This window comes from Homarus americanus, unplaced genomic scaffold (genome assembly GCF_018991925.1).
Source record: "Homarus americanus isolate GMGI-L3 unplaced genomic scaffold, GMGI_Hamer_2.0 scaffold36970, whole genome shotgun sequence".
Lineage (NCBI taxonomy): Eukaryota > Metazoa > Arthropoda > Malacostraca > Decapoda > Nephropidae > Homarus > Homarus americanus.
In genome coordinates, this window is record NW_024740094.1 from 4,216,987 (window position 1) to 4,232,566 (window position 15,580).

At 40.4% G+C, this 15,580-nt stretch overlaps 1 protein-coding gene across 1 annotated transcript in view; it reads right to left on the reverse strand.

The window, feature by feature from the left end:
* The window catches only part of LOC121875174, a gene marked incomplete in the record, with an annotated part of 178,084 nt that overhangs the window by 84,387 nt on the left and 78,117 nt on the right, over positions 1–15,580 (reverse strand). The window contains 1 exon segment of the mRNA XM_042379611.1: positions 11,703–11,863. Within this exon segment, the coding sequence (XP_042235545.1) occupies positions 11,703–11,863 (161 nt within the window).

Genomic DNA, 15,580 nt, shown 5'->3' on the forward strand with positions numbered 1-15,580 from the left:
TAAAAACAAGCTGTCCCCAGGCTACGGGCCCCGCCACTGGCGCAGCCTCAAACAGCATCACCCACCGTCCAACAACCCGTCTCAGATGCAGATACCTCCACTCTCGGGCTCGCCTCTGCGACACGCCAAGCTTGATCGGCTCCTCCCGCCCTAACACCGCCTAAACAGAAAACATCGTTCGTCGCACATTGTAATAACGTGGCCCGCATCAATGGAAGATTGTTTTCAGCTTACGAGGTAATAGTGCTAATTTTAAGGCCACACCGGGTGCAAGCCATTCTCCAAGGTCAAACAGAGAGCTAAGCAGCACACACTCCCTCCTCCTACCCAGAAAGCGGCGCCAAATGAGTGGCTCTTCACAATGGAAACATCTCTGGTTACATGAGTGCGATATATTAATAAAGGCTAGAGAGGACCTAAGTGAAAGCGAAATTGGCAGCCGTATAGGCGCAAAAACGAAAGCGTCCCCAGGACAAGTCGCCGAGGAAGACCAGCGCACACTACAGCAGGAGAGGGATAGATAGGGTAATTCGCCCCACTCCTCACAGCACTTCTATAGCGGCCTCATTAATAAGCGGGCGCTTAGAAAGTGGAGATGTTGTCAGTGCCGGTGAGGGTAAGATAATACCAAGATTACAATCTTGATATAGACACAGGTGCTTGGCGTAATATATTGACGCCCGACATCATATCGATTTTCCGTAAAATTCCTCACGCAAATTCAAATGGGCCTAATAGCGCTGAGCTGAAGGGTTTCAGGTACTCCAGCTGAGCATCAAAGGAATGGTGGCCGTTACCTCCTCGGATTCTCCAAGGCAGTGATGCGCCCTTCTACCGGACTTTTTTCTCGGTTTGTTCAACAGTTAAATTTGCCAGCTGACCGGGTTGCTTGGTCTCCACCAACTCTTGAAGAACATGATAGATGTTCATCCGCGTAATAATAGTGTATTCGTTAAAGGTGTTTCCTACACAGCAATGGTCATTCCACCAGACCCTATGCTCGCTAGGGCAGAAAGTGTTGTCTACCAATCTATTAAGAGGAAGGCAGATCTTGCGTCAGAGATATCTCTCGACCTCAACCACACACCTTTAGCGTGATTACAGCAGCAAGAGTTGGAAGATAGTACCTGCAATGTTGGAAAATTTTCTCCATTGCAAATGAGGAATTCCTGGCGCAACAATCACTGCTTGACAGAGCTGCAGTGAACATTAGTTTCTGCAAATAATTGGTTACGCTGCCCGGGGTGTGACAGGACGTGACTGCAGTTGGCAAGACTACTCAATCGATAAACGTCCTGTCAACAAATTCTTTACGTGTGGCGTGAACAACCCCCAGTTACCAGCACCCAGCACCCACCCTAGTGATGACACATCGATCCTGTGACAGTTAGCGGTTTGCTGTACTCAGGATTTTGTGATGGCCAATCACCGGACCTTGGAATCGGCTGTGTCTCTGTAGTGCAAACGCACACAAGTCTCACGAGTTGAGAACGGTACACATTATCAAGAAAATTAAAGAAAGAGATGTTGTGTGTGTGATTTTCTAGATATCACAGCAATGTCGAGAATGCAACCGATAAATTCCTAATTGAAATATTGTTCCCGGTGCCCAACAGACTCGACTGGCAGGATAGATCAAATAGCACCACATGTCAGGTGATACAGTGATCATCACTCAGAAGCTGATACTTTATTAAAACTGCTGCCGACTACGAAATAATGGCCTTGCCAGAAGCCTTCAGGTCAGACAGATATAACATCATCATATAGCGTTAAAGGAAGGAACCAGCCTATTTTGCGTGCCAGCTTAAAAAAGACTACACTCACCAGCCAAGTAGCGCTGTGGTACAGATATGGTTCAGGGTATGTTAGATAAAGAATGTCATTGAACACTCAAAATCCCCTTTAATGGCCATTATTCCTCGTCGAAAAATTGGTGGATGGCTTACGTCATAATAGGTTCGAAGTAGTAAATAAATGATCAAATAATCCTGATAGGTACCCAATGCCTATCTTGAGTGACCTGTCTGCAATCCTTGGGCAAGGATAATGCGGTGTTAGCAACTAGATTTAGCAGTGGTGTTAGCAAATACCACTCGATGAAAAAATCCGCGAGAAATCACGACACCTTGCATCTAGGCCGCTGAGTTTCTACGAATGCCATTTGGTCTCAGAAATGCCCCACTAACATTTCAAGAATGATCAACACCCTGTTTGCGGACCTAATTGGTAACACAGTCTGCATTATTTGGATGATCTAATAGCAATGAATCCCATCAGGGCCGTCGATTCCCATCTGATAAGACTGCGTGAAGTTTTGGCCAAACTTTCACAACAGGCCTCAAATAAAACTCTCAAAAGTCGCGAGTTTTTAAAATCAGAATCCATTTCCTTGGTCATGTAGTCGGCGGTGAGCATACACGGATGGCCGTAAAGTCAAGCTGTCTCTCAGTTCCAGCGTCTACCTCAAATGATCATGTCGCGTAGCTTCATCTACCGGATATCTGGTTATTATGGTTCCTTTATCAGGACTATACAACCGATAGCATCTTTAAGCGAGGTTAACAAAAAGATGCAGTGTTTATATGGGATGCTGAACACGAGGGAAAGTATTCACGGCATTGAAGACAGCGCTAACCAATGCCCGGTTCTAGCATTCCCCAGACTACACTCCAACCTTTCACTCTCTCTGTGCTGACGCTCCGGGTGGAGTGGGAGCAGTGCTCTAATACAGAAGGACCTGGCGGTAGAAGTTTAAGTGATAGCATTTAAATGTAAACTAATAAATGCTGCTGAAACACGTTATTAATGACGCATTTAGAAAGCGTTAGCGTTGTGTGAGCGCCAAGTTCAAGACATTATCTTTGGCTACAAAATGCTTATTTTACTGATCATCACGCGGCAATCACCCGAACTGTTCGTCAGCGTCAGGCAGATTATGCAGCTGGTATCTGACAATTCAAGGTTGACCCCGTTGGGTATTTACCTGGGAGGCCAGATATTGTCATGACTCTGTCAGAAATATAGCACCAATCATGCCTGTATCAACATTCACTCTTTACGCAGCTGGAAGATGAGCAACTGACGCGACCCTCTTATTAGATTAGCTATTATTTTTGTGCTCTCCGAATCGAGCGAGGGATGTTAAACTCCCAAGTTAACATTTCTTCCCTTAAGTCAGTTTGAATTCGCGACACAACATACTCCATAGAGATGAAAATCTCCTGAGGGCATCATGTCTCAAATGATGCGTGCTAACCATTGGCATAAACAGTAATGACATTGTTCACGATGTCCCCAAGCAAATCACCAGAGTATTGATAAATGCTTGGCAATTCTGAAAAAATATTTCTAGAACACTATGAAAAAGACGTAAATTACACACACCCAGCAGCCATTATTTGGCATGTCAACATAAAGGAATCCAACAGATCACTTGCCCCAGTTCTACAATATCTACACGCCAGACATATCCGTTTGACACAATGCATGTTGACTCCTTACAACTCCCAATAATGGTCATCCGAGATCCAGAGATAAACTCACCATGCAATGGTCATTTTTCCAGGTTAAGTGGTCTTGGTCCACTCCATGTTGGCTTAATGCCCTACCATTAAGTGATAGTCTCTTGTGTCATCTTTTCGCCTAAAGTTCTACTACTCTCTGATAATGGAACAAGTTCAGGAAGCCAGGCTAATAGAAACATATGTTTTTACAATATGGAATTAAACAAACTTTGTGACAGCTTCTTATCATCCACCAGGCTAATGGCCTTGTTGAAAGAACCAATCGTAAAATCCTGAAAATACTGCACCGTCCAATTGTTGGTGGTTTTGTCGCATGGGAGGATTGAGTTTAGAGTTGCAGCGTCGTTAATGGGTCGATTAATGACTCTACGGGCAAAACACCCTACTATATTGTCATGGTACAGATAGCGTCCTGCCTTACAGGCGCCATACCCTAGTATATAATACGGATGATTTTGTGACAAAACTTTTCAAATTCATCCTCTTTACGAAATTCTTTCATAACCAAGTACGATCACAGCTAGCAGCGTCGCGGCGCCGAAAATGATCATCCAGACAACATAACATGCTAAACCTATCACACTGAGCGTTGAGGCGCTGTTATGTTACAGGAACCTGAAAAGGAACTCCAAACTTCGTGAAATTTTTCTGGTCATTCACGCTGTCTCAAAAGAAAGCCCAGGCAGCTGTTCAAAGCCAGGAAGCCCTGGCACCAGATGCGCGAATGCCGTTGCAGCCGAGGATAAATCTGAAGAAGACCCAGATAAATGTCTTACCTCAAGTTGATGATAATATGATTGTGATACATCGCCCTGAACTGTCCGAAGCAAATGTCCCAAATGACTTCCCTTTTACCCATATGAGAACTTCGTTCTACTGGTAGGGATTATTTCATTGCTTTTCGCGTCAGATAGAAAACGTCGACTGACCAACTTCACAATCAGTATTGAGACCATTCTTCATGGTCTCGACACAGCTTGATGAATTAGGCAATAGTTTTTCGTAAAGCGTTGTGGTTCAAGCTGTCATCTCAACAGAGAATGATGTTATTTCTCAAAACCTTTTTATACGCCGTTACTGCTCTGAATCAAAAGGTTAATGCAAACCATAATGAGTCTAACCAAGTTTGAGGGATTATTTACCTAGGTTACGAAAGCAATCCCGGCGGTGGAAATAAGCTCCCTTTACTTACGATCATGTTGCATGCTGCTGAAATTTCAGTTCATAAATTGTAACCTCTAAATGAACTAATGAGCAGCATTATGAGTACCGGAAGGATGGGGCCACGTGTGAATAGCGAAGCTTGTGCCTGTGCGAGCTTCTTGAAGCTTTAAAAATAGCCAAGTTGCAGTATCCCATTTAACTCCTATTTTCAGCCGGCAATGAGGTTCACTATTATTACCGCTGTTAGTCAACCCTCACGCACAATACCGATTCTGATCCACATTCCTATCTGAGAACAACGTGAGTTTAATGCATGGCATTTTAGAACCCTTCCCTGGTTTGTGGCGACACACCTTATACCCTAGATGAGCCTAAAAGAATTTTTCTTCGTGAATACGAAGAATATTCGCTGTTATTTATAATGAGGATTCTGCAAGGTGTATCCAGTGTTGATAAATACCCTGCACCCCTACGCGTATGTCAGCCTACATATTTTTTGCGGCTGTCCTTCTGCTGCAGAGGGAATATGTGAATTGGCAGTCATACAACCAAATGTACGCACAGCGTTAGCGCAATGCAGTTATAGGCCAGTTAGTCTAAAGACTGTGTTCCACGCTCACCTTCACAATGTGCAGTATTTGTTCTTTCCAAATCTCACTACTGTAATTTTAAAATGCCAAAATGGTGTTAAGCAGCTAGTTGTGAAAGGGCATTACAAGGCTCCTGATTACTGTGAAATCACTTGTAGTACATTACGGACCTTGCCTACTCATCAGCATTTTGCGTTAAATCGAAAACTCAAGTCTGCTTTAATTCCACTTCCTATAATGAATTTCACTATCAAGGATATTCAAATAGTATCAGAGAAATTAAAAGTGTTAGCTTTCTTGAACGAGACACATTTTGCTGATTTGAATAATAACTTGCCATTTTACCTGTCACGGGAATTTGCACTACCAAGTCTTACGATTCCCTCTATTCTGTTAATTCTGGCAATAATGTTCCTGTTCTGTTATTACCGGGCAGTATCATCCAAATTCAACATTGTTCATAACATACTAACCCGTACGACACAAAAGTCTAGGTCCCCTGTAGTAGAGAATACCCCTACAGTAATTTCCCCAGCTTAGTGTCTACATATCTGTTTATAACATGGTTAGGGTTGTCTAGGATGTACTGTACTCTGTGAGTTATTTAGGCCTCACGGAGCTCGGCTGGTAGGTGACCGAGCGATGTAATAGGCCCTGTCTCATCAACAGAACGTATTATATAAATGGGTCAATACATCTGATATTATATTCAGATTCACCACCCTGTAACTTTCCACTGTCTATGAGTAAGACATGAGATTGACACGTGAGCGGGCAACTTACCCAAGAGGGCGAGACCCATAGCTCAGCATTTCTGTAAGCACGCACTGCGATGCCCCTAAGCTTCAGTAGCTCACCCAACTCATATCGTAAGGACGTGACCTAACGTTTATCATACATAAACGCCGTCCCTTTCTCATTCACTCCTAGACAGTGAGACTTACGGTTGATATACACTCAGGAATTATATATACAACCTTTTATAATAAAACAAAGGAACTACCGTTTGGGTTTCGTTACTTAAAACCCAAATATAAATGTGTGTGAACGGACTGGTTAATTGGACAAGCAGCCGATTCACCGTCTTATGCACCCCGACGCCTTATAGGCCGAGATATACGGTAATTAGAAAGGTAGAAGCTCATGGCATCAAAGGTGACATCCTTAAATGGATTAGGGCGTGGTTACAGGACAGGAAACAGCGAGTGAGCATTAACAGCACTAAGTCCCATTGGAGCAACGTCACAAGTGGAGTTCCCCAAGGCTCAGTACTTGGACCATTATTATTTATTATATACATAAACGACATAGATATCGGCATAGACAGCAACATAAGTAAATTTGCTGATGACACTAAAATAGGACGTGTTATTAAATCTGACGAGGACTCGGCAAAACTACAGGAAGATCTAAACAAATTTTTCGAATGGTCTGAAAAATGGCAGATGAAATTCAACGTCGACAAATGTAAAGTACTCAGTATAGGAGATGTTAACGGGGAAACCAGATACCAGATGAACAACGATGCCATAGAGAAACCCGACTGCGAGAGAGATTTAGGAGTAATGATAAGTAGGAACCTTAAGCCAAGTAAACAATGTGTTTTTGCTCGTAACAAGGCTAATAAAGTACTTGGGTTCATACAAAGGAGTGTTAGTTACAAGATTAGCGAGGTCATCCTAAAACTGAATCTTGCTCTTGTGAGACCACACCTGGATTACACAGTTCAGTTCTGGTCACCGTATTACAGAATGGATATAGAATCCTTGGAAAGAATTCTGAGGAGAATGACAAGACTAATCCCGGGCATTAGGAACCTTGAGTATAGAGACAGGTTAAAGCATCTTAATTTGCACTCCCTCGAGAGACGTAGAGCGAGGGGCGACTTGATAGAGGTGTATAAGTGGAAGGCAGGGCTAAACAAAGGGGACATTACAAAGGTACTCAAACTATCCAACCAGGAGCGAACTCGTAACAATGGTTTTAAATTAGTCAAATTTAGATTTAGGCGTGAAATAGGTAAACACTGGTTTGGAAACAGAGTAGTGGATGAATGGAACAAGTTACCAAATATCATCATTAACTCGAATAAGCTGAATCGCTTCAAACATAGGTTGGATGCTTATATGAGCAATAGGGGTTGGGTGTAAACGGAACTGCCCAGTATGGGCCAATAGGCCTGCTGCAGTTTCCTCCATTCTTATGTTCTTATGTTATTATATTCACATAGAGTACTACTTTATAAACTTACAATTGACATATTAACACCCCCATTCGATATTCAAAAAGCATATTCCTTTTATTCGCAAAGAAAAATGATGATACCCTACAGTAAAACAGTGGGATTTCATTTTGTGAGAGTATATCGTACTAGTACGAGTCAGTGCGTGTGAAATCCGCACACGCGATGCCCTTTAACACATGTTAAAATCGCTATATAGTACTGGACTCACCAGACCTTTACGCTAAAATGACTTGGGTAACCAACTTAACCTTCCAAGATGACACATAAAAAGCATCTACAATATTAAGTAAATGTTTTATGAAAGCCCAGGATATTAATTATGTGATACTCCATCTCCACTGAATAGTGGTGGTGTGGGAAGCTCTGGGAAACGATGTGGGTCCGAGGTGAGGGTCTGAGGACTAGTCAGATTCAAAGTCCTCAAAATCAATTGCAGATACTTGTAAAGTGACTTCAGCTTCATCACCAATCTCCAGAGCGACACGGTCCTCATCACTGGATTCTCCTTGATCTTCATCACATTGTTGAGGCAATCATGAGGGACACTTGAATCAGGAGCGGCTACGATCCCGACTTTGGCATTCCTTCCCCCCTCTATGATGTGTGTGTTAACTCCAGTGCACGAAAAAAAAAAACATTTTCTTAATGTTTTTGACTTTATGATAATAATTTGGGTATTTATTATATATTTTTGCACATTCTGCATGAATGATTGTGTGTGCATGCGGTACATTATAATATTAAAGAATGAGCTGGACAAAATTCTACAATCACGGGTGTCCCAGGAACCCATTCCTTGCAAATGCTAAAGTGCCAGTGTAGTTCCATCAACAAACACACTCAACATGTGTTAATAACAACACACACTCAACGTGTGATAATGCAACACTCACTCAACGTTTGTTAATAACAACACTCACTCAACATGTGTTAATAACAACCCTCACCCAACATGTGTTAATAACAACACTCACTCAACATGTGTTAATAACAACACTCACTCAACATGTGTTAATAACAACACTCATTCAACGTGTTAATAACAACACTCATTCAACGTGTTAATAACAACACTTACTCAACATGTGTTAATAACAACCCTCACCCAACATGTGTTAATAACAACACTCACTCAACATGTGTTAATAACAACACTCACTCAACGTGTGTTAAGACAACACTCATTCAACGTGTTAATAACAACACTCACCCAACATGTGTTAATAACAACACTCACTCAACATGTGTTAATAACAACCCTCACCCAACATGTGTTAATAACAACACTCACTCAACATGTGTTAATAACAACACTCACTCAATGTGTGTTAAGACAACACTCATTCAACGTGTTAATAACAACCCTCACCCAACATGTGTTAATAACAACACTCACTCAACATGTGATAATAAAAGCACTCACTCAACATGTGTTAATAACAACACTCACTGAATGGGTGTTAATAACAACACTCACTGAATGGGTGTTAATAACAACCAGTGGTGGGCACGGTTCCGCTAACCGCTAATTAGCGAAGCAAACTTTCTCGTTAGTGAATTAGCGTTTTCGCTAACTTTGGAAACCATTAGCGGACCAATTAGCTTCCACTAAATTTAGTTCCGCTAACTTTAAGTCCGCTAACAAAATTTATGCATGTTTGTTCCTGTCTGTTGTAAGAGTGTGACGCTTGGCTGACTGAGTGTTAGTACGTGAAAAGTTTAGTTTTCTGTTTATCGATATTTACACGACTAAGACCAGCAATAAGTTACAGTATATAAAAATGCACTGGTATAATGTGTATGTGGTTGGTATTGCATATTTACATGAATAATGAATAAGGCCAATAGGTTGTATGAGAATGTAAATTAATTATTTGTGAAATTGTGTACAGTGTACACCTTGATAAGTTGATCATCATCTGATCTTGGAATGATGCCATTTGCTAGCCTATGCTATACAGTACTATAGTTTTTGGATTCATTTAATTCTTTCTGTCTTTTCGTACAGTAAATAAAGATTATAAAGTGTATGTTGAAAATTGAATGTAAACTAATGTTTAATTTCATTTGTTCATTTAATTATTTGTGTACACCTTGATCATCATCAGATCTTAGCATGCTATACCTTTTTGGAAAGCTCTATGTCTAAGCAACAGGACAACATATGAAAATTTCAGGTCTCTAGGTCTGTTTTTAAGGGTGTTAGAGCCACCCCCCCCCCAAAAAGAAGCTAAATTCATATAATAAAAGTTAGCGGTTAGCGTTAGCTTCCGCTAATATTTTTTAGCTGTTTAGCGGTTTAGGGTTAGCAAAGTTAATTTTTGGTTAGCAGATTAGCGGTTACCAAAACTAACTTTTCGTTTAGCTGTGCCCACCACTGATAACAACAATCACTCAACATGTGGTAATAACAACACTCACTCAACATGTGTTAATAACAACACTCACTCAACATGTGGTAATAACAACACTCACTCAACATGTGTTAATAACAACACTCACTCAACATGTGGTAATAACAACACTCACTCAACATGTGGTAATAACAACACCCACTCAACATGTGTTAATAACAACACTCACTCAACATGTGTTACTAACAACACTCACTCAACATGTGTTAATAACAACACTCACTCAACATGTGTTAATAACAACACTCACTCAACATGTGTTAATAACAACACTCACTCAACATGTGGTAATAACAACACTCACTCAACATGTGTTAATAACCCCACTCACTCACATGTGGTAATAACAACACTCACTCAGCATGTGTATGCTGCTTACTCACTCCAGCAGTGTGTATGTAACCTCCTCAACATGTGTTAATAACAACACTCCTCAACATGTGTATGTAACACTCACTCAACATGTGTTAATAACAGCACTCACTCAACATGTGGTATAACAGCACTCCCACTCCAGCCTGTTAATAACAACCTCCTCCAGCATGTGTGTAACAACCTCCCAACATGTGTTATGTAGCACTCCTCAGCATGTGTTAGCTAACCTCACTCAACATGTGGTAATAACAACACTCACTCAACATGTGTTAATAACAACACTCACTCAACATGTGGTAATAACAACACTCACTCAACATGTGTTAATAACAACACTCACTCAACGTGTGTTAATAACAACACTCACTCAACATGTGTTAATAACAACACTCACTCAACATGTGTTAATAACAACACTCACTCAACATGTGTTAATAACAGCACTCACTCAACATGTGTTAATAACAACACTCACTCAACCTGTGTTAATAACAACACTCACTCAACATGTGTTAATAACAACACTCACTCAACATGTGTTAATAACAACACTCACTCAACATGTGTTAATAACAACACTCACTCAACATGTGTTAATAACAACACTCACTCAACATGTGGTAATAACAACACTCACTCAACATGTGTTAATAACAACACTCACTCAACATGTGGTAATAACAACACTCACTCAACATGTGTTAATAACAACACTCACTCAACGTGTGTTAATAACAACACTCACTCAACATGTGTTAATAACAACACTCACTCAACATGTGTTAATAACAACACTCACTCAACATGTGTTAATAACAACACTCACTCAACATGTGTTAATAACAGCACTCACTCAACATGTGTTAATAACAACCCTCACTCAACATGTGTTAATAACAACCCTCACTCAACATGTGTTAATAACAACCCTCACCCAACATGTGTTAATAACAACACTCACTCAACATGTGTTAATAACAACACTCACTCAACATGTGTTAATAACAACACTCACTCAACATGTGTTAATAACACTCACTCAACATGTGTTAATAACAGCACTCACTCAACATGTGTTAATAACAGCACTCACTCAACATGTGTTAATAACAACACTCACTCAACATGTGTTAATAACAACACTCACCCAACATGTGTTAATAACAACACTCACCAACATGTGTTAATAACAACACTCACTCAACATGTGTTAATAACAATGCTCGCTCAACGTGTGTTAATAACAACACTCACTCAACATGTGTTAATAACAACACTCACTCAACGTGTGTTAATAATAACACACTCAATGTGTGTTAATAACAACGCCCACTCAACATGTGTTAATAACAACACTCACTCAACATGTGATAATAACAACACTCACTCAACATGTGGTTATCCATGGGGCTTGTTGCAGGGTCTTGTTCAGTCTCTGGGGTGTCTGCTGCTTGTTGTTCCAGTCGTCTCTGTTGATGCAAGTGTTGGTGTTCCTGCTCTTGGTTGACCAGGCTGTTAAGGCGGTCAGCCATCCGTTGTAATATTTGCCTGTTGAGGAATATGTGGCTATCACATTTTGAAGCAGCTTCTAAAAAGAAACATTATCCTGAGGGTGAGGTGCCTCTACATATTGTTTCTAGTAGAACATTTGAATTAATAATATTCCTTATGACTTTAGTTAGCACCCTTAGTAGTCAAATACAGTCCGGTCTCTCCTCGACTTACGACATACTTAACTTACGACAACCCGGACATACGATCACGACAGCTGTGGTCGTATAAAATATTTTTCACATTACGTATTTTCAAGTCCCGAAACGTTTTGTTGTAATGTGACCCAGTACGACAGGGTGGGCCGGGCCGCCTCGTGGTGTACAGCATCCACTCCGTAGTCACTCAGTTGTTGTTTGGCCGTCGTTGTTGTTGTTAGTAATCGTGCTGTGTATACTGTAAATTTTTTTGTTTCTAATTCCCTTTAAAATGACTGGCAAACGTAAAAGTGAAAGTACTCGTGGTGCTGAGAAGAAAAGGAGACAGTCAATTACTTTTGAGATGAAAATGAAAATAATAATGCAATATGAAAATGGAAAAAACGGTAGCAACCATTTTATGCGACCTTGGCTTCTCTCACTCGACGATATCAACAATTTTGAAGGACAAGGAACGAATTCGTGAGGTAGTGAAAGGATCAGCACCTATAAAGGGAACAATAAAAACGAAAAAAGAAAAGGTTCTCTTCATGAGATAGAAAAATTACTTGTGATGTGGATGGGAAGATCAGCTGCAAAAGCAAGTACCCTTAAGCCTTCTAACCATACAGGCTAAGGCAAGAAGCCTTTTCGAAAGCCTGAAAGAGCAGGCAGGAGATGAGTGCGACCAAAACTTCACAGCAAGTCATGGGTGGTTCCAAAGGTTTAAGAAACATTTCAGTTTGCACAGTGTAAAGGTGAGTGGCGAGTCAGTGAGTATTGATGTGGGTGCTGCCAAAGCCTTTTAAGGAGCTAGATCATGTCATCGTGGAGGGAAATTATTTGCCTGAGCAAATATTTAATGTGGATGAAACTGGCTTATTCTGGAAGCGCATGCCAGAACAGACATACATCCACAAAGAGGCGAAAACAATGCCGGGGTTTAAGGCATTCAAGGATCGAATCACACTTCTGTTGGGGGAGAATGTAGCTGGTTTCAAGGTAAAACCCTTCATGCTATATTATTCAGAGAACCCAAGGGCTTTTAAAAATGTCAACAAGCACACACTGCCAGTGTTTTATCGCAGTAATAAGAAAGCATGGATGACCCTAGCACTGTTTGAGGATTGGTTCCTGAGTTGTTTCATTCCACGAGCCAAGGAGTATTGTCTGCAACAAGGGGTTGCATTCAAGATTTTGTTAATTTTAGATAATGTTCCGGGACACCCACCACACCTGGACGACCTGCACCCAGATGTTAAAGTAGTCTACCTTCCACCTAACACTACCTCTATCATCCAACCCATGGATCAAGGTGCTATTGCTGCTTTTAAAGCATATTAATTACGTATGACCTTCGCTAAGCTGTTGCTGCTACTGAAGGTGAGAAAATGCTCAGAGAGTTTTGGAAGGACAACAACATTTTGCAATGTACAAAGAACATAACTGCAGCATGGGATGAAGTTACAGGTCAGTGCATGAATGGAATATGGAAAAAGGTCCTGAAAAGATATGTGAACAGTTTCAAAGGATTTAATGAAGATGAAGCAATTTCTGAGATAAGTAACAAGATAGTGCAGATGGGTCAACAGCTGGAGTTAGAAATTGATAATGAAGATGTTGAGCAGTTGGTGGAAAGTGTAGCTGAAGAGATAAGCAATGAGGGTCTTATTGAACTGGATGCACAGAAAATTGCAGAGGAAGAAGAGAGACAAAATGTAGAATAAGAACCTGCACCCCCCAAAAAATTTTCAGTGAAACAAATGGCAGAGGCATTTGCTAATTTTAACAAGGGGGATGCAAATGTTTGAAGAAATGGATCAAAATGTTGAGCGTTTTGCAAAAGTTGACAGACTGATCCAAGATGCACTTGCTTGCTACAGGGAGATTTACAATGAAAAGAAAAGGCAAACTGTGCAGTCTAAATTGGACATATTTTTTAAGAAGTCCCCCACTGCTGCCTCTCACTCCCTAAAGATGATCCAATACCTTCAACAAGCAAGTATGTTAGCCTGTCTGAAGAAAGCAAACTTGATGACCCACACAGCCCTGTCTCCTCCTCTGCTTCATCCAATTAATGTAGTCTCCATGCTTAATTAAAAAATTATTGAGGCCCCGTGTGCATTCAGCTGACTACATTAAAGGAAGTGCACAGTAACACTTTATTCATTTTTCATTATTGATTACTTTTACTGTACTATACAGGGAAGCCTCGGATAACAATGGTTTGACCAACAACCTTTTGTATTTGAAACCCTAGATAATTTAGGACCCAATTCAGCTTACATCCTTATTTCATTCGTATTTATAACCAAAATATATTAAAAATAAAATAAAATTACATTTTCAAATAAATAATAACTAAATCCCGATATGTATAATAAAAAAAAATTACTGAAAAAAAATGAAGAGCGCCTTGCACAAAGAAGCTGCCTTGCTCATGAGTGGTAAAAACAGGCGAAGCTTGGCGGGGCTTTTGTTTTCACACATCTGGAACAGGAACTGGAGAAAAACTTTCTCAGGTTTCTTACAACACTTTTGCATCCCTATTCAACATGAGCAATAGAGCAAGTGATGGTAGTGTTGTTTCAAAAGCTAATAGAAAGTGTCTAAGCTTAGCTGAGAAACTAGATGTGTTAAAACGATATAAAAAAGGTGAGAGGTCTGTGGATATTATATAGAGCAAGCAATGAACATAATATCTGAAGTGGATCCATTAACAGAACAAAGCATTAAAATTTAAATAAACGCAAATGACCTCTACATAAAGATGCGCAGGGTATAACGAGAAAAAAAAGCAGCTGTGCAAATTTCTTTCGACAGCTTTATTATTCGAAGGCCTAAACCATCAACTTCAGCTACACCATCAAATTCAGCATCATAAGCAGCTTCAAAATCAACTTCAGGTTCAGTAACAGTTTCAGCAACAGCTTTATGGAAAGCTACAGTTTCAGCCAGAATTGAAACTGATGACTTCGTCATCTGAGTAAAAACTCGCACAATATTCATTGGATGTCCTCATGTTTTAGACTTTACCGCCATTGGTGAATAGAATTTTAGTTTTACATTCATAAATATTATTTAAAACATATATGAACAGTAAATAAGTGTTGCTTTCATATTCATATGTTGAGGTAGGACGATATGTTTTAACATGTACTGTACGCACTTACTGCTCATACGGTGGCATTCCCAATCGTCTCGTCTTATTTCTTTACCATTAGTGGTTAGCTACTAGTCGTGTTCCATATACAGTCATGTGCCGGTTAACGTCCGATCGCATATACGTCCGTACTGAAAAAAAACAAAAAAAAGCACCAAGCGCCTGCTGGACCACCACTCCATGACCCCCTGACGGAGACACGATGATCCTCCCCATACTGGTCAGATATTATGTGTTAAAGGAATATGCTTCCTTAATTAGGCTTTTTTTAAACATTTGCCTCCAAGTGTAATGTTAACCTACATCTATTGAGGATAAAATCTTTCACCTACAAATTGACAATAACACATTTGCTGTAATCAGACATATCTAGTTGCAACCCCAATTGCAACTGCAGTTGCAATTGGGGTTGTA